The sequence below is a fragment of the Podarcis muralis genome, chromosome Z (genome assembly GCF_964188315.1).
Source record: "Podarcis muralis chromosome Z, rPodMur119.hap1.1, whole genome shotgun sequence".
NCBI classification, from domain to species: Eukaryota; Metazoa; Chordata; class Lepidosauria; order Squamata; family Lacertidae; genus Podarcis; species Podarcis muralis.
Window position 1 is genome coordinate 41,241,664 of NC_135673.1, and position 20,495 is coordinate 41,262,158.

Genomic DNA, 20,495 nt, shown 5'->3' on the forward strand with positions numbered 1-20,495 from the left:
TTTATTAAAAGTTTAGTAGTTACAGAAAAAAGAAGAAGAAAGAATAAAAAGTTCGCAATACATCAAAAATAAAAAGAAAAAAGAAAAAAAACAATACAACAAAACAACAAGAAAAGCAAAAACATTTAAAAAACACATCCAATATCTCTATATCTCTACCTTTCATTTACTTGCATCATCGACCTCCTCACACCTCCCTTTTTTGTATTCTTGTTCAATTAGCTATTTCAGCAAATCCTTTCCATCTTTCTTAGTTTTTTGTTCTATAATTTATCTTAACACAATCTAACCTTAAATTTCCACTTTGACCCATTAACAATCTATTTTTACTTAATTCTTTATAACATTTCTGCTAATGCCATTTAACTTCATTCCAGCATCTTTCTAACATTCATTAATTTTACAATATTTCTGTAAATAAATTTTAAATTTTTTCCAATCTTCTTCCACCGACTCTTCTCCCTGGTCTCGGATTCTGCCAGTCATTTCCGCCAACTCCATGTAGTCCATCAGCTTCATCTGCCATTCTTCCCTGGTGGGTAAATCTTGTGTCTTCCAATATTTCACGATGAGTATTCTTGCTGCTGTTGTAGCATACATAAAAAAGTTCTATCCTTCTTTGGCACCAATTGGCCGACCATGCCAAGGAGAAAGGCCTCTGGTTTCTTGAGGAAGGTATATTTAAATACCTTTTTCATTTCATTATAAATCATCTCCCAGAAGTTCTTAATCCTTGGGCATGTCCACCAAAGGTGAAAGAATGTACCTTCAGTCTCATTACATTTCCAACATTTATTATCAGGCAAATGGTAAATTTTTGCAAGCTTGACACATACTTCTCTTGTGCTTCTTTTGCGCTGGAGCCGATGCATCCTGCTCATCTTCATCCGACCTATAAAAACCAAGAGTAGAGTTGCCATTGGGGGATTATAGGGCTGTTTGGCCATGTTGCCAGTAATCACCATTTCAACACATAGAACTCTCAGGTTGCGGCATTTTAGTTTTACTGACTAAAGCAGTCACTTAGGTCTTATGATCAGGGCCAAAGCAGACATGACACCACCTCCTTTTTCTTAACTTCAAAGCAGCTGTGATAGCATGTTTGTGCTACTACATTGATAGGGCAACTGGAATTAGGCGTAAAAGGTAAAGGTATCGCTGACCGTTAGGTCCAGTCGCGGACGACTCTGGGGTTGTGGTGCTCATCTTGCTCTATAGACTGAGGGAGCCGGCATTTGTCCGCAGACAGCTTCCGGGTCTTGTGGCCAGCATGACTAAGCTGCTTCTGGCGAACCAGAGCAGCGCACGGAAACACCATTTACTTAAAGGTAAAGGGACCCCTGACCATTAGGTCCAGTCACTCTGGGGTTGCAGCGCTCATCTCGCTTTATTGGCCAAGGGAGCTGGCGTTTGTCATCAGACAGCTTCCAGGTCATGTGGCCAGCATGACTAAGCCGCTTCTGGCGAACCAGAGCAGCACACAGAAACGCCGTTTACCTTCCCGCCAGAGCGGTACCTATTTATCTACTTGCACTTTGACGTGCTTTTGCGCTGCTAGGCTGGCAGGAGCAGGGACCGAGCAACGGGAGCTCACCCCGTCGCGAGGATTCGAACCGCCGACCTAGCTCTGTGGTTTAACCCACGGCGCCACCCGTGTCCCTACCGTTTACTTACTTAATGGTTAAATGAACCATTTTTATAATTTGGTTTTGGCTAGATATCTCTGTTGAACAACTTCACACTGCTGCTGGGGGTTTGCATGTCTGAATGCTCCTTGGTTAAAAAAAAAACAGCAACCCTAAACCTTCAATTAGAAAGCTAACATTTTGGAGCAGGCTCATTTGCATGACATCGGGCTTTATATGTGCAATAGTGTGTGAGCCTCATCTGCCATCTGAAGTAGCAAAGCCTAAACACAAGTTTACCTCTGCAGTATTCAGCAGAGACTGGCTACTCTACATTTTTCAAGTATGTACAGTAGCTGTAATAAAAAATGATGAGGTTTGATTCTCCTCTTAACTTCTTGAGAGAATTTACCAGAGAGGTTAGGTTAGATTATGGGGTGGGTGATTGGTTTTGAGTGGTGGGTGATAAATTTTTGCTGAGGCTATGGAAAAACTATTCAATGGCTTAATTACTAGGAATATTTAGGTTTAATGATCAGCTGTTTAATCTAGTTTCAACAATGTCTAAGAAGAGGCTCTGAGTGCTGTTAGAATAGAGACCTGTGAAGTCAGAGCTGCTGGTACTTGTTCAATAAATATGTGATGGGAGCCAACTATATCGTTGTGCATATGGAACAACCTTTCAGTTTTTACTTCAAGGTGGTTAAAGTAGAGGTTTTCAACATTTTTGAGTCCACGGCCCCCTTGACCAACTACATTCTTTCTGTGGCATCCCTGTGGGGCTCAGGAGCCCAGTTATGTCACCCCTTGCTTGCAGAACTGGCAGCCTCTCACCCTCCCTTGTAGGGTCCCCCCAGTCTCCCCTCCCCTCTCATTGGGAGTCCTCCGGGCAGCAGCCGCTGCTGCCCCGATCTCTGAGCTTCCTGCCCCCACCCCACCCCTAAGAGAGGTGCCTCCTCACACTGCCCCACAAGGGCCTGGGACTTGTCTATCCATTCCCAACAGCAAGGACTGGCTGGCTGGGTTCCCTCACCTGTTTGCTTGCTCCCCTTGGCCAGCCTGGGGAGTTTGTAGTTAGGGCTGCTGCAACATCCACACAAGCCTTTGGGAGGCAGGGATGCGAGAGGGCATCAGAGGAGGGAGAGAAGGAAGGAAAGAGGGACAGAGGCCAGTGTTGCCCCTGGCACCCCTGATTATTATTCAAGCTACGCCAGGGTGCCAGGACACACTGGTTGAAAACCATGGGGTTAAAGGAATAATTTGTGGTTCAGCTGGATAGTTTTAAGACACTTTCATAGCAATGCAGACTCATTGAATCCAAAGTGAGTTCTGCAAGGTATCACTTTTAGTCCCAAGCTCTTCTTAGGTATACAGTGGTACCTCGGGTTACATATGCTTCAGGTTACAGACTCTGCTAACCCTGAAATAGTGCTTCAGGTTAAGAACTTTGCTTCAGGATGAGAACAGAAATCGTGCTCCGCCGGCGCGGTGGCAGCAGGAGGCCCCATTAGCTAAAGTGGTGCTTCAGGTTAAGAACAGTTTCAGGTTATGAACGGACCTCCGGAACGAATTAAGTACTTAACCTGCGGTACCACTGTACTGAATGCAATAAAGTCGTACCTTGGTTGCTGAGCGCCTTGGAACTCACACATTTCAGCTCCTGAACAGTCAAAAACCTGCAGCCAATCAGAAGCCGCTCGTTGGTTTTCAAACTTTTTGGAAGTCAAACGGACTTCTGGAATGGATGCCATTCGACTTCTAACGTATGGCCATATTTACATCAGATAATAACGATACCATTTAAGTTGGCAGTACAATGCAGTGCTATGAAAATTGGTATTTACTTGGAAGTTTAGGAGGTTACAAGTGTGAAATGCACATTTTGTAGTGGTAGCATGGCCCCTTCTAAAAATTAAGTGAATACTCCTAGGTAAGGCATCATATATATTTTATTTTATTTTACTTAAAAAAATTCTATACAGTACCACCATTCGTCCAAGGATCACAGGGCATTTTACAAAGGTGTCTTTGCATGATGCTTCTCCCTGCCCTGCCTAGAGGAGGAAGGGGGCTGGGCTTTGTTGGTGGCAGCAGCAGAAGCAGCAGTGCTCGAGCGGCTGCCATTTTAAGCAGCCCCTCTCTGGAGCCCTTTCGTGCTATGCTCATCGTCCCTCCACTGCCGCCAGCCCCTGATGCTCGCAAGGCACAGGTAAGCAGCCACTGGGGCTTGTGTTGCTCTTGCACCACCCCCCACAAATATAGTCTGCCCCCCCCAAAGGTCTGAGGGACAGTGGACCGACCCCCTGCTGAAAAAGTTTGCTGACCCCTGCCTGCCCTAGAGCGCTGAAGTGCCTGGGTGGGAAAGGGTGCTTATTCTGACTCTTTCTGTGTACCTCTCCCCTGCTGCCAATTTCAAACATTTTTGCTGCAAAGCAGTTGGAAATGGCTAAAAGAAGGGGCTTGCAAGGGGGAATGGTAGCTCTTCTGCTGCAAATTATTTCCTCCCTACTGCTTTACAGAGGGACACAGGTGGCGCTGTGGGTTAAAGCCTCAGTGCCTAGGGCTTGCCGATCGAAAGATTGGCGGTTCGAATCCCCGCGGCGGGGTGCGCTCCCGCTGCTCAGTCCCAGTGCCTGCCAACCTAGCAGTTTGAAAGCACCCCCGGGTGCAAGTAGATAAATAGGGACCGCTTACCAGCGGGAAGGTAAACGGCGTTCCGTGTGCTGCGCTGGCTCGCCAGATGCAGCTTGTCACGCTGGCCACGTGACCCAGAAGTGTCTGCGGACAGCGCTGGCCCCTGGCCTCTTGAGTGAGATGGGCGCACAACCCTAGAGTCTGTCAAGACTGGCCTGTACGGGCAGGGGTACCTTTACCTTTACTGCTTTACAGCTGTTCAGTGAGAAAATGAGTTTCTGGAATTGCTTCCCAGATACATTCTGCTGTGAAGTGTTCAGGAACCCTTAGTGGCAAGTTTCCCCCAAAAGAACTTCCTATTAGAGTAGACTTGATGCCTCCAGGTTTGTTCACCTTGTGCAAATTGTTAACTGAATAATAGGTGATTGTCTAAGTACAACTTGGAGCACCTTATTTTTTGCTCTACAAGACGCACCAGACCATAAGACGCACCTAGTTTTTGGAGGAGGAAAACAAGAAAAAAAATATTCTGAATCCCAGAAGCCAGGACAGCAAGCGGGATCGCAGCTCCACGATCCTGCTTGCTGTCCTGGCTTCTGGGATAGCCGCGTGCAGCCTCTCCCAGGCAGTGCATGAATTCTTCCCCTGCCTGGGAGAGTCGGCTAAGGCTCCCCCAAGAGCCGCACTCCCTTTAAAGAGCCACGTGGAGCGTGTGTGCGGCTCTTGGGGGCTTTTCCCCGAGGAGGGGAGGGCTGCTCTTTAAAGGGAGCGCTGAGCAGAGCCTCCTGTCTACATTCGCTCCATAAGACGCCCACACATTTCCTCTTACTTTTTAGGAGGGGAAAGGTGCGTCTTATAGAGCGAAAAATACGGTAGGTCCATTGCTTTCAATGCGTCTGCTCAAAGTATGACTACTATTGGGCATCATCCATTATAGCGTACTTAGCATTGGAACTTGAAATAAGAGTGAGTCTAGATTTTGTGCCCCTTCTTGAGCTATCTTTCGTGTATTATCTTCTAATGTATGAAGTGCTCTAAAATATTCACTGTCAGTAAAGCCTGGGCATATCCACCCTTCAGATGTCAGCCAAACATTATTAGACTTCTCCCAAAGCTACAATTCTAGGAATTACAGAAAGTCATCTGATACCTTAAATGATTGGGATTTGATTAAGTTCAGTAAACAAAACTAACCCTCCCCAACCTATTTTACATTTATTCTGGGTTTTTCCCCAATAGCCAACCCCCACCCCACCCCCACCCCAAAACAAATTGCTATAATGTTTTAAGATAAAAATCAAGCCAGGCAGACTTTATTGCTTATAAGCAAAGGCCACCATTCTTGATGCGGTTTAAATGCTACGTTTAAACAAATGCAAAGTTTTACTAGGATAGTCAATACAGTATTTTAAAACACAGCAACTCAACTTTCAGTAGCGTATGTCTTACATTGTTAAAATTAGAGAGGCAAAAAATGCTGAATTTTAATATATTAATCTTAGCTTTCCCCAGGAAATATACATTTATATTGTCTAGTAAATTATACCTTGCTTGCAGACTTCCATGTGGAAAGAAAAGGTTAAAACTTGCATATTTGACCGGTATTCACTCTGTTACTAATTTTTTATGAAACAATGCATTTTTATAAATCATATTTTTCCTTAGAAAAATACAGCAGCAGATGTTAGTGGTTTAATATATGCTAACACTACAAAACTGGATTTGAAAGAACAATTCAAAAAAGCCCTCCCCCCCCCCCTTAATAAGAAACAACTCTTTTCCTTAATAAGAAACTGATCAGAGGTTCTGTTACAAACAATTCTGCTTGCTGAAGAGATTGGGGCAGACTTTTATGTCAGAATGAAATGTTTGTAGCCATGGCAATGCTTAAGGGAAGCATGCCTGAGAAAGATGAATATATAATCTCACAAAAGAGATGGTGGTAGTCAAAGCAGGAAAAAGTAATACTTGAGAACAGTAACACCTTGTTTGAAAGTATTGGCAGCTTCCTGGCTGCTTGCTTTTGCACTTGAGTGTTAAAGGCCTTAGAACATAAAACTGTCCTAGAGCAATGTTTCCAAAAGTGTACAGTAATGCTTCTTTCTCGTTTTAAAAAGAGAGTCCATGTCTAGAAATGCACCTATGAGTTCATATTGCCAGCTTGAGGGTACTGGAGCCTCCTAATGATATATTGGCATGAGTTTACTGTGGCATGTGCACACACACACACAATATGTTGACTATTGGGCCTCAATTGGGCTCTGGGTCATTTGTAAATGCATTGGTTTGTAATTTGATCTGATCCTGGAAAGTAATGGGAAACCTGAGTCAGCCAAGTGGTTTCTGTGCACTTGTGGGCTAGAACAAACTACTTTGCTGGTGTATTGTTTAGATCATCCATTGCTGAAAATTGCCAGTAGCTGCACTCTGTCCCATAGCACATGACGGTGCATCTTTGATTAATATAAAATCATTATAGAACAATTCACCTACATTTCTCCACAAAGAAGGAAGTGAGAAAGCCAAGCCTTTATAATTTTATATTCTGTTTCTCAGGATGGCATGCTATAGAATTACAACAATGCATTCTAAACAGTGCAGTTGTAATTACAATAAGAGCAAAATAACTGCAACTGCTCAACAGCAACCATAAATTCCATTCCAGCTGTACTTTTTATTTTGTACCGTGTTGATTTTGTGCACTGTGTTGATTTTGCAGAAAGCTAGGTACAGATTCATCATCATGAATCATGATAACATTAAAAGGACTTACCTCCTTAGGAAGGAAGGAAAGATATAAATGTAATTACTAAGTAAAATGCCTAAGATAAAAAAACTAAAATAAAAAACCAATTTCCTAGTGCCTGAAAGATACCAGTGCAGGTGCCAGGCAAACCTCCCACAGGAGGATGCCCTAAAGGTAGGAGTTTGGGGCTGTTGTGCCTTTTATGAGATGGACAGTTGCCAGGGAGGCTCACTTTTGCTATTGAGTCATGATTTATTGTATACCCCAATTAGTTAGGATTTGACCCGGTGCACATCTGCTGGAGAGATAACGTGCTCTGCAAGATGGCATGTTATGGCTAGTTCTGTGGGAAGGTAGCGATAATGTAGCTGGCTTTCCTGATTCCTCCTCCACGCTGATTATTACAGGCACAAGACTACATGGCCCTGCTTTGCTGCCTCTGCCCTTTGTTCTATATCTGGGCTGAATACAAAAGCGGATGCTGTTGTACATAATTACAGGTGCTGTCTCACATACGCTTGGCGAGATTGCTTTGTTTTTATCCAGGTAGGCTGTATGCCTGCCAGTCTGGCCACATTTTCTCGTTGAGAGTTGGAGAATGAGATTCAAGGTTATATATTTCTTGTAGGTAGAAGTGTTCAAGCATCAGTGGTGGCAATACTTGTGCATTCTTATAGTCCAATATTTAATTGATATTCCTAGGGTTGTTTTTGTTTTGTGGTTGAACAGGTGTTCGGGAATATCCAGCAGTCTCAAAGTTCTGTATCAAACATACCATTTAATATTTCATTTGAATGTTCTTTTGCATGAGTAGAACGCTGATTGCAGATTGATTGATTGATTGATTGATTTAATATCCTGCTTTTCTCCTGAACCAGGACTTGCTTACAAATAAAAATAGAAGACACAGATAAAATGGAAAAGCCCAAACCTAAAAGGATTAAAACAATATAAAAACAGAGCCATTAAAAATACATAGAATCGTGGAATTATACAGTCGGAAGGGACTTGGAGCATTATTTAGTCCAACCCTCTGAAATGCAGGAATCCTTTGCCCCATAGTAAGGACCAAATCTTCAACCCTCAGATTGCTCTATTGACTGAGCTATCCCAACAATAAAAACATCACAGCACCATCCCTTTCTTTAGGAACAGTCAGTTCCTAAAGACTTGTTTAGGAATAACAAGGTCTTCACCTGCTGGCAGAAAGAGAACCCGAGGGAAGAAGTCTAGCTTCTCTAGGGAGGGAGTTCCAGAGTATGGGAGCAGCCACCAAAAAGGCCCTCTCCTGCATCCCCACTGAGTGTGCCTATGAGGCGGGTGGGATTGAGAGAAGGGCCTCTCCCAGGCAAGTTCGTGTGGGAGATAATGTCCTTTCACATAGCCTTAACTTGGTTGCAGCGCATCAGCAGCCCCTCCCAGCCACTCTTTGCTGCCATAATTGCAGTTCTCATTAGAGTTTGGAGGCAGGTTGAGGCTTGGACTTGGTGCATGAAGGAACTGGTGCTCCAGTTTGAAACAAGAAAATGTTGATAGGTAGACAATGCAGGGCAGCTCAGCTCAACTGGTGGTGGTAATCAACAGAAGGAAGAGACCTTCCCGGTAGGCTGTTGCCTGCTGTCCCTCTCAATCTGAGACAATAGTGTTTATTTCATTTACAAAATGTATATACAGTGGTACCTCGGGTTAAGTACTTAATTCGTTCTGGAGGTCCGTACTTAACCTGAAACTGTTCTTAACCTGAAGCACCACTTTAGCTAATGGGGCCTCCCACTGCCGCCGCGCCGCAGGAGCACGATTTCTGTTCTCATCCTGAAGCAAAGTTCTTAACCCGAGGTACTATTTCTGGGTTAGTGGAGTCTATAACCTGAAGCGTATGTAACACGAGGTACCACTATATTGCTTTCTTATAGCCATAAGAAAAGCTCTTAAGTTTACATATAAATTATCAGTGAAAAACAGTTAGAAATTGATATTTTAAAACAGTCAAAAGATTTTTAAAGTCAACCAGTAGCTAAAAAGAGAGAAAATACATGTAGGTGCTTCTACATGTCTGGATAGACTTGCCTGAACAAAAATGTTTTAAACAGGCACCTTTGCTGTATTCTGAATTATACTTAATAATATTCCTGAAATAATACTTTTAAAGGGCCTGACATTTTTAGGATGGAAGAAAGTAAAAAGCACAGAAAGTTTGTCCCAAACATTGAACTTGTCTGGTCTTTTATCATGCTACTATGTTAATAATAAATTTATTTATGTCCTGCCCTCCCCAGCCGAAGCCGGGCGCAGGGCGGCTAACAACAATAAAATAGTACAACATTCTAAAAACATTTCATCATAAAAATTAATTAAAATCAAATTGATGGCAACCATTAAGCTAAAGTTCTGTGGAGATTGCCAAAGGAGGGAGTCAGGCTGCGCCCTGGCCAAAGGCCTGGTGGAACAGCTCTGTCTTGCAGGTCCTGCGGAAAGATGTCAAGTCCCACAGGGCCCTAGTCTCTTGTGACAGAGCGTTCTTCCTGGGAGAAGCGATGTGCAGCCCCTCATGATAGCTGTTTGTTCTTTGGCTGATAGTGGTAGAGTAAGCTTCTGTTGCGCTCTGTATCTCAGTGCAAGCAACATTTGGGAGCCAAGTATTCTTGTGGGCAAAGACAGGGGAAGCCAGTCAGCTGCTGCTGCTTCTGGGTGAGGCCCGGCAGGTCTCTCCCTTGCAATGACATTTATTACTGGGAGGCAAGAGTGGATCTCCGAGTGGTTCCTTAGTTTGCTTCCTTACAGCTTTGCAGTCCCAGGAAATGTTAAATGTCCTTTTTTCAGTCCCCAGCTGACCAATGCTTAAATCAAATTTATTGCTTTTCTGTTCAAAACATATACCAAAACTCATAGTTTAGCCCTCATGCTGTATAATTTAATCAGTGATTAGTGTATAGAGTTTAAATGGGGTATACAAGGAAATGTTTTATCAAATTGTCATGTTGGGCTAACCTACTTTCCTACATTCACATGGAAGCGGTTACCTTAGCTGCTTTTGTGGGGCTTTTCTTTTGTTTAATTCTGAATAGCTGTTCTATACTTGCAGATAAAATTGAGCTGCTTAGGTCTAGTCTCTTAATAATCTAATAAAACAATATTGGTCAAAGATTATATTAACACAGCTGCACTTTTAAAGAACTTCTTTGAACTTAAAATGGTGGTTCAATTATCACAAATTGGTAATACATATTCAGTCTCTATTAACAAATATGCAGCAATATGAAAAGAGATATACAGTGGTACCTTGGGTTACATACACTTCAGGTTACAGACTCCGCTAACCCAGAAATAGTACCTCGGGTTAAGAACTTTGCTTCAGGATGAGAACAGAAATCGTGCTACGGCAGCAGCAGGAGGCCCCATTAGCTAAAGTGGTTCTTCAGGTTAAGAACAGTTTCAGGTTAAGTACAGACCTCCGGAACGAACTAAGTACTTAACCCGAGGTACCACTGTATTGAAACCCTTTTGACGCCTTTGACTTTGACTGTCGTAAGAGGAACTGTAATGTTTTGTGGTTCTATTGTGACACTGCTGGGTTTACTTGCTGTCATAATTGTGCAGTAAATTATGCTCCCGTGAAGTGTTTGTCCTTGTTAGATGTTGCTATTGTATATTTTCTCTGTACGTATCAGAGAAGAGCCCCTTTCTGTATTCTGTTGAGTTTAAGCTTAGTTCTAAGCAGCTAGAGCAGGGGTCTGCAACCTTTAAGACAAAAAGAGCCACTTGGACCCGTTTCCAAAGGAAAAAAAACCTGGGAGCCGCAAAACCATTGCGACATTTAAAGCATGTGCGCCGCTGCCCTCCGATCTGACAGCGGGCAGGAAGGTGACATCGGGATGGTGCGTGACTAAGTCACGCACCGCCCCCATGCGACGTCACAGCCAGTACAGCGCCCGCCACAGTGGGGAGTGTCGGGGCGCACAATGCGCCTCCTCCCCTCGCTAGTATCCGCCCCGGAGCCGCGACAAAGGTGTAAAAGAGCCACATGCGGCTCCGGAGCCGCGGGTTGCAGACCTCTGAGCTAGAGATACGTTGTAATTCGGTCACTATTTCAGACAGTCTGTGCTTCTATTGATCCACAGTGGGATTTTATTTTTTTAAAGTCATCTCGCTCTTTCATTACATCCTCAGGTCTGTGGCTTGACTTTCATAACAATAGCTGACCTTTGCAATTGTAATAATGTTCTTAAGTAAAACAGTACTCAGCACTGTGTAGGAAGTAATCCCACGCCAACATGGCAGAGTAAATAAATAAAAGGCATCAGCATGTACCTTGATTGTGCACAGACTAAATAGTGATATATTAGAAAGAGCACACTTTTTCTCAATTGAGTAGACAAGACTGTCTTCTGTTTAGAGAGATCCATGGCTGCAGCTCTCCAAGGTCCCCAGCAGATACTGTTAGTTGGCCATTGTTTTGAACTGCTGCTTTGCTATGTTCTTTTCCAATGTGAGCAACCTTGCACAAAAATAGATGTTGAGTCTTGTGCTGAAGGAAGGTTTTTCTACCCTGGACTAAACTATCAGACATCCTGGCCCTCCAATCAATAGCCTCAGTGCAAAAATATGCCAAGAGTCAGTAACATGCCACCTTGGCTTTTGACAACCAACCCCCCACCCCCCAAAAAACCATGTGCACCCTCCAACAAATCCAGGAGCAGATCCCATAAAAATGCCCTAAGGTTTTTTTTGGCAGAGGAGGAGGAGGGTATAGTTGTTCCCATAGTTCAGGGGTGTCCAACAGGTCAATCACAATCTTATGGGGGGGGGGATCCTGTGGTTGATCGTGGTCAATTGTGGGATCCTGCCACACACCCCACCAAAAAATACCCTCAACAACTTTGGTCAATTTAATGGATATACCACTGCCAGTTTTTTAATAGTGGGAGTAGATTGCAGTCTCTTGAAAGTTGGACATGCCTGCCATAGTTTTTCATTCAAGGCAACTGTCCTGACTTACGTATATTGCCTAAAATTAAAGGAGAACAAGATATAGAATACTAAATGGGTTTTTATAGGTTAATACTCAACTTTGGTAGGGAAATCTAACTCTCAGACCTCTGTCTTTTTCTCACAGGTACAGGAAACACTGTGGCCATTATGATTAGCCATGCAAAAGGCATTGAAATCCTCCGTAGGCTGGAACAAGGCTACCAAGTGACCATGGTTATTGAAGTGGGGAAAAAACACGGATCATGGATGAATAACTACTCCATCTTCTTTGTTTCTGTGTCTTTCTTCATCGTCACAGCAGCCACTGTCGGGTACTTTATATTTTATTCTGCAAGGAGGCTTAGACTTGCAAGGGCTCAGAACAGGAGACAGGTGAGTTTCTCATATGCATTCTTCACTGGAGAGTCTGGATGTGCCAATTTACATAGCAAAATCAACACTGGCCTTCTGATGTAACACTGACATAACATATGCTAAGTGCTCCAGCATGCTATAGTTGATCTTGCTTTAGCAGCTGAGGCCCTACAGGCAATGTTCTGGACTTATGGATGCCTCAGTAATAGTCCCTCGCAGGATGGCAGAAGGATGCCTCTGAATTCCACTTGCTGGGAATCTCTGATGCACACATGTCATCGGCCTTTGGTTCAATACTGAGAACAGCATGCTAGACTAGATGGGCCTTTCGTTTGACCCAACAGGGCATTTTCTGGGCTTTATTGTCCCAGTATTTTTGCTCTAACTTGCCTCTGCTTGTTAGTAGACACTGGTTCTCTCACAGCCTCATGTTTATGGCGAAATGTACACCCCTACTCCTCAAGGCATGTGAAGACATTTGCTAAAGCTTACTTTTCTCAGGTGTGTAGAAAATGCTGGATTCAGGGGGTCAGTTGCTGCTGTTTATCACAACTCACTTCTGCCAGCATGCTACATAAAATCTGTGTTAAGATTAATCATGGTTCCATGAGTCTTAAATGGTGGATTCACCTCTTTATATGCAACTTAAGAAGGAGGCTTGAATCTCATTAACTAAACAAGTTAGCTCTGTTCTGTGATGTTTACACATTGAGAGTGTTGTCTTGGATTTTCAAAGTCTATGCAGGGAATTGCTAATTAGTCTAGTAGTCTCTCTAGAGCTCTTTATCACCCATGCAAAGCCCAGTAAGCAGTGTCCCCAGTTTCCCAATGAGCTGTGCTTCTAATAAATAGATGGTTTAAATACTTGATTGAAGTTCCTTATATGAAAAGTGAATTCTTCATGTAATGTGATTCTGGGTGCTCCAAGGGGCAAAGGTAAAGGGTCAAGGGACCCCTGACAGTTAAGTCCAGTCGCGGACGACTCTGGGGTTGCGGCGTTTATCTCGCTTTACTGGCTGAGGGAGCCGGCCTACAGCTTTCAGGTCGTGTGGCCAGCGTGACTAAGCCGCTTCTGGCAAACCAGAGCAGCGCAAGGAAACACCATTTGCCTTCCCGCTGGAGCGGTGACTATTTATCTACTTGCACTTTGATGTGCTTTCAAACTGCTAGGTTGGCAGGAGCTGGGACCGAACAACGGGAGCTCACCCCCTTGCGGGGATTTGAACCGCCGACCTTCTGATTGGCAAGCCCTAGGCTCAGTGGTTTAGACCACAGCTCCACCCGCATCCCGCTACAAGGGGTAGGATGTGACAACCGGGAATGCCTATTGTAGTCTTATAGCTACTTGACCATAGCAAGTAAGGACTGCCGCTGGGCATGGGAACATATGGAAAGTTTATTTGGGGGCATCAATAAAGACTAGCAATTATTGCAATACACTTTAATTTATATGCAAAAAGTTCCAGGGAAGATAGGGGAAGGAAAATTGATTAGACATCAATCCTAATCCAGAGGTACCCACAGGCCCCCAAAAGCTGACAAGCCCAGTCGTTTATCTTGGACAAGGGAGGTTAGCTTGATCACTGAGAGGTGATAGGGATGTGAAGTACTTAGACTCCCCTCCTACTAATTTTTGGACTCCTTTGCCTGTAAAGGCACCAGTATAGGAAATGTACTAGTGGTTCCATTTGGCTTTTCTTTCTGCATCTCCACACCTCTATTCTACTGAAATCTGAATGCTTATGGTAGATTTCACTGCTACAACTGCATAACAGTTTCTTTTGTATGCCTAGCATTATCATGATGAGAGGCTGAAAGGGATAAAATATTCCCACTTATTTTGTGTTTCTTTAGTATTTCCTGGCTAGTCAGCTTTGCGTATTCTGTGTTGGTAATTAAGTTCCCCTCTCAAGCATTCTATTCAAGCAATATCTAATGTGGGAAATAGAAACCACAACAGGGACTAGAGTGCTTGCTTGGCAGATGAAATTTACACTGTTCAGGCTTCCTGATTTTTAGACAGAGAAGGGTATTTGCCTTGTGATAAATTTTTTAACTGATCAGTTTGGTCTGGCTGAAAATAACCTTGTTGTAATAAGCTCCTCTCTTGAAAATCAATTACCTTCTAACTTATGTTCTTTTTTTTATATATGTAGGTATCAAGCAGTCACCTACTTTTCAAGGACTGTTAATGAATGCCTGGTGTTCTTTGATGTGTTTTTTGCCAGGAAATGCTCAAACAGTATCTTTTGAGTTACTGCAGGAGTAAGAGCAGCTGTTCCTGGTACCACATCTTTCCAATGATAGGAGCCAAGGCCAAGTGTCCAATTTGTAGTGCCCTCCCCATCCTAAATGGGTTTGACTCCTCTTTGAGAGACAGCAGTGTGACTGACTGCAGGCATCTAGCTACCATTCAGGTTCTTCTAGTGCATAATTACAGCCTTTCCCTTGCTTCTTACCAACCTAGCTGAAATTACGAGTTGTGATGATAAATGAGTCGTATTTGTGCAAAAATGTATTCATTGTGGCTCATCAGTATTTATAGCCTCCTAAAAGGATGTGAATCTTTAGGGCTCATTATGACAATTAATCTCTAAGTAAATGAGAGACAATTTCCATTCTGCCACATGCCACTGAAAGACTCTTCTTGTATCAGGGAAGGACCTCATCTTGTATAGTCAGTTAATGTTAGTGGCAAATTTAAGCAGTGAACCCATAGGTGGTTTGTTGCCTTTGTGTTTGCTTGTTGGCTTTCGGTTTTAGGAGAGGTGCTAGAAACCAAGAAGCAACTTGCGGGGAAAACTGCATCAGCATTCATATAGGAATTTATTTTGCAAATATCCTGAACACCTCAGCGCCTGCATGTTTTGGAAACCTGTTGCCAGCAGATCTTGTAGGCTTCCAAAAGCTCCTAATATCATGCTCTTTCAAATATTGCTTACTATTTCCTTGAAGTTTTTGGAGCATCAGATTAATGAGGCTTGAGAACAACTTCCTTGTTCTTTTAGCTTCTTTTCCTGTACTATGGATTGTGTCCGATCAGAGCAGATCTGGGAGTGGTTTGTGTCAGCTTTGATAAAAGACCGGTGAGTGTGGCTGTAAGGCTGTAGCATTCCTGGCAATTAAGCAGAGCTTTGATTGGAGCTGGCCTACTGAATACAAAAATTGAGGACAATAGGAGTTACTTGATTAGCTTGCCTGTGCTCATCTGCCAGTCTCTGTTGGCTGAGGAGGAGAATGCCACCTATCCAGTTTCATTTCTGACATTGTGGCAGCAACTGTGACCCAGCCTATTCCTCTGAGTGTAATCTGCTTTAACTGTTTTAAATTTTTACACTGTTGTAAACATCCTAGTACTGTACCTGCTGGTGAAGGGTGGGGCCATAAATTTAGTAACAATTGCCTTATCAGCTAAATGGAAGAGAGTCACAATATTCCAGTTGATTGGTAGCTAGGATGCATTCGTGCATTTCAAACCAGACTCCATGATACTTGAGTATTCCTGTCGTTAAGAGAATAGAAAAGCCTGCAGCTTTCCTGATTAGATCAAATGCACACGTTTTCCCTTTCCAATTAGAAATTGCTTCAAACAAGCTAAAGGCGGTGGGTGACTTTGTTTAACTGATATACAGGCTTAGTTCAACACACAGTAGAGACTTGCAAGAGTGTGATTGCAAGCTAATGACTGGAACAAAAAGATAATGTTTGCATCTGTTTTGTGTATAGCCAACATGAGGTCAATGCAAGGAATATTAGAGATTCTGAAACAAGTGGGGGGGGGGAATGTTCAGTCTCTGCAGGACTTTTTAATACTTTAATGAGAAGTACTTTCTGAAAACATTGGAATTGTGTTTGAGAACTTTGATGTCCTTTAGTCTTTAGTGGCAAGCAAGCGTTGCCTCCTAAATAAACTCCAGTGTTCTTTAGGAATGCTAAATAAACACTTCAGTTAAACTTCCATGCATATCTTGGCTCATAATTATCTTCCGGTTGCCACTGTTAGGCAAGAGTTATCCATCTGCCTATGGAAACACCTCATTCAACGTTAATGAATTGTGTAGCAGTTGGTGTTTATAGATTTTTATGGGAGAGCAAGTTTCGTGTTGACCTAGTGCTTGTCTGTTACAGAGACGGCTGAAAGCAGATGCCAAAAAAGCCATTGGACAGCTTCAGTTACGTACACTGAAGCAGGGAGACAAGGTAATGTAACTGAGAGAAAGTGGTTCATGGTGCTCTGGGTGGGGTTGTGCTTCTACTGATGGAACAATTAGGCGGGTTCTCGGGCCTATCACCTTCTTTGAGTGCTTGGCTGTTGGCAGTGGCCTGTAGACCCTTTTACCAACTCTGTACTGCTATGCTGCTTTTTGCCTCTCCTAGTGAAGACAGACTAACTTACCTCTGTTAACCACACTTTAGTTTCTTCCAGAACAGACAGCTTCAATGCTTTCCATATAAGGCAACCTTTAAAAACAGCCCAACCTTCAGCTACTCCAAAATATAGCAGCCAGACTTGTGCCTCTCTCCCCGCCCCACCAAGATTTTTATTAAAGTTTTCACAATACAATAAAATAGTACAGTCATACCTTAGTTTACAGACGCTTCGGGTTGTGCTGTTTTGGGTTGCTCACCGTGCCGAACCTGGAAGTACTGGAACAGGTTACTTCCGGCTTTCGGCACATTCGCAGAAGTGTTTTGCTCATGCGCAGAAGCGCTGAATTGCAACCTGCGCAGACGCGGCGCTGTGGGTTGCGAACGTGCTTCCTGCACAGATCACGTTCGCAACCCAAGCGTCCACTGTACCTGGAACAAATAGAATCAAAAAGACAAGAAAGAAAGGAGAAAGAGAAGAACAGAAAAAGAAAAGGGGGGCGGACAGAACAGAGAGATAAGAAACATATAGACAACACCGGTAATGATAGTAGTAGTAATAATACACAAAATTATATGTATATAGCCCTCTGTCAAAATTATACCTTAATCCACATACAAAGAAGTGAATTGTGTCTGGCACCATCAATTGGATTATATAGTTCCAGTCCCATATTAAGTTTGAAGGTTTCCTGTTTTTAAAGTGCTTGTCTTGGCCTTTAAAGCCCCTAAATTGTCTTATTAGGGCCTGGATATCTTAAGGACCCTCTGCTCCCATGCAGACCTGCTAGGCAAGGTGTAGAGAACCTTTGGTCCCTCCAAATGTTACTCACTACAATGCCTCCCATCAGCCCCAGCAAGCATTGTTAATGGCTAGAGATAATGGGAGCTATATTCAGCAACATCTGAGAGCCAAAGGTTCCCCACGTACCAGATCTTAAGATCAACTTTGAGTTTCTGTCTCCTTGTCCCATCATATTAGGATGTCTGTTGGGAGAACATGAAAGACAAAAACTTTCAGTGGTGATGCCACAGTTCTCTTCAACCTAGGATAGCCAGATGTTGCTGGGCTAAAACTAATCATCCCTGACCTATTAGCTAAACTGACTGGGGATGTTGGGAGTTGTAGTTCGAACATCTGGAGACTCAAGCTTGAACATGCTCTAGAATATCCTGCTGAAAATCTGTGCACATTCTCTGACCTACCTTCACAGTAATTTGGAAACTTCAGCAAGTAGCTAGTGTTTAATATTCTCCTGTTGCCACGTTTGCATTTTAGGTTGCTGCTTTTTAGTTATGGTAACATTTTAAATCTCTTGGGGTTTTTTTTTTAAAATAATTTTTGTTCTACTTTTCTTATTCTGTGAAGCTCCTCTGAGTGCCGCATAGGTATAAAACTGCTTACTTAGAACTCCCCTTGGTCTTAAAATATTTTGTTAATCCTAATGACATTCCTAATATAATCATGCAGAAATTGTTTCTTTTATAATACAGAAAGATTAATATTACACTAGGTCAGTTTGTGACCCCTCTTTACCCGCAGCAAAGAGATGTTTTTGTAGCCATTTCCCAAATAGGTATAAAAGGATAAGAGCCTGTTAAAACTGCTTTGCACATTTTTAAACGCCATTGAATAGTCCTTACTTAAAGGTTGGGTGGAAATGATAGACAACATTTATAGTTTGTTTCGAGGAGGAACACTGAAAGGCCATGCTTCAGTTTTAGAACCAACTTTGGCTTTTTGCAGTATTTTTATACTAGACTGAATTCTACAAGACTGCAAAAGTAAAATAACTTTTTATTACATATATTTTGATCTTCCTTTTTGCTAAAGCACGTCTTGTAGATATTGTTACCCTTAACGCTCTGGAGATAAAAAGCAAAAATGTATTCTTAAAACTCACCACAACTGTAGAATACTATTTTGGAATACTGCAAGTCTAGTGTTCCACTCCCTGTTCTGTGACTACCACACTTGCTAAATGCTATCATGCTTGTTTAAAACAAAGGTCTCTAACAAGGATGTGTTTTTTTCCCATTACTTTAGGAAACCGGTGCTGATGCTGATACCTGTGCTGTGTGCATTGAAGTGTACAAGCCAAATGATGTTGTGCGAATTTTAACGTGCAAGTAGGTTAATTCCCCACCCCCCCAGTTACATTCTCATGCTAAAACATTCTGACCATTTTGTCATGTCTGTCTTCATCCCTCTTTATATACACTGAAGTTGTAAAGGCTTTTATTTATTTTATTCCACTCTTCAGATGAGCAGGGTTAGTGTTAACTTTCCAAAGCTGTAGGTCAGTGGGTGCTGCCAACATGTTGTTTTCTAGATGTTGTGGACTACGACTCTTACTCTTCAGTGAAGATAGTTGGAACCCACAACATCTGGAAAGCATCGCATGGGCCTCCCCTGCTCTCAATCGTGTTCTTCTGCCAGGAGAGCCAGGAAGTAAATGCAAAAAGGTAGGATTGTGAGGGCTTTTTATTTCATATTTCTACAGCTCTCAAGCTGGGTTTGCACAGGAGTCCAGTTATTTGCTGGCATCATTGGGTGTCTCCCAAAGAAGGATTCTTATAGGTGTGATGTTTATGGCAGTTCAGGAACTTCCTTTATTGTATCTCCTGTTGAAACCTAGCTTCTAAAACACAGTGATGAAAATTTCTAGCCCAAATAATCTTTCAGGCAAGCCAGATAGCTTTGCTGCCAGAGGCATTTATACTACCTAGCAGCTTGTCCGTAGCTCAAGGCATACCTTCATTTTATGAGTAGCACAGGGTTGCTGACTCAGGGATGCACATTGTGGAAAAAGTAGTAAAAGTTCACCTGAACCCCTGTTAATCTTCTTTTTCCCATTTGCTGCTGGCAGTTTGTGAGCAGGGAAGGAAAAGCATGATGGTGGTGGTGATGACTTCATAACTTTAGACACCAGATGAAAACATTTCCCTTTACCCAGGCCTTCGGCTGTTAAACAATCTATGGTCTTTTAAAAGGGACTGTTAAAATTTTTTCTATGATTTTAAAAAATTATTATTATGCTATGTAAATTATTACCTGGGATCTTCAGATAAAGGGTGGTATATAAACTGAATAAACAACAAACACAACAACTTTTATTGCACTTTACAGATGGAACCTATTTTAGCTAACTTGACAATTTACCTGCTAGCTTTGCTCTAGCTACTTTCAGATTTGGTTTACAGCTGCCTGATTTACTATCATGCTTTAATTCCAAGACCTTAAATGTTTTCAAAGGATTAAGGCTTTAAGCTTTTAAAAGGAACCAAGGATTATATGAGCAGTTGGCTTTGAGCAATGATGTTGCATCTCTGGTGTATCGCAGCAACAATTTGATGCAGCGATAGGGCGCAAGGCCTTGGTTGAGTATGTTTAAAAGAACTGGCAGATGTGACATTGATGGGGGTGAGAATTAAGGCAGCAGATTGGTGGTTATACCAAAACAAGAATCAAAAAACCTTGAGTGCACTCAAGAATGGTAAATATTTTAGCTGCATAAAAGAAAACTTGCTTCAATTGTTTGGTAATTTTTAAGAGTGGCTGGGGAAACTCAGCCAGATGGGTGGGGTATAAATAATAAATTATTATTATTATTATTATTATTATTATTATTATTATTATTATTATTTAATATTAAGTAAAATTTTCACTAACAAAATTACCATATGTAGAAAAGAGAGCTTTTAAATAGTGACAGATACTATTTGTTTCCTAGAATTTGTAAACCTGCCCCTGTAGCTACTGGCCAACTCAGTAACTT

General features: G+C 42.5%; 1 protein-coding gene across 1 annotated transcript in view; it reads left to right on the forward strand.

Moving 5' to 3' along the window:
* The window catches only part of RNF128 (ring finger protein 128), a 42,036-nt gene that overhangs the window by 16,476 nt on the left and 5,065 nt on the right, over positions 1 to 20,495 (forward strand). The window contains exons 2-4 of the mRNA XM_077922441.1: positions 12,119 to 12,366; positions 16,477 to 16,548; positions 18,764 to 18,846. Of these exons, the coding sequence (XP_077778567.1) occupies positions 12,119 to 12,366; positions 16,477 to 16,548; positions 18,764 to 18,846 (403 nt within the window). The remainder of the gene's footprint in view (positions 1 to 12,118; positions 12,367 to 16,476; positions 16,549 to 18,763; positions 18,847 to 20,495) is intronic.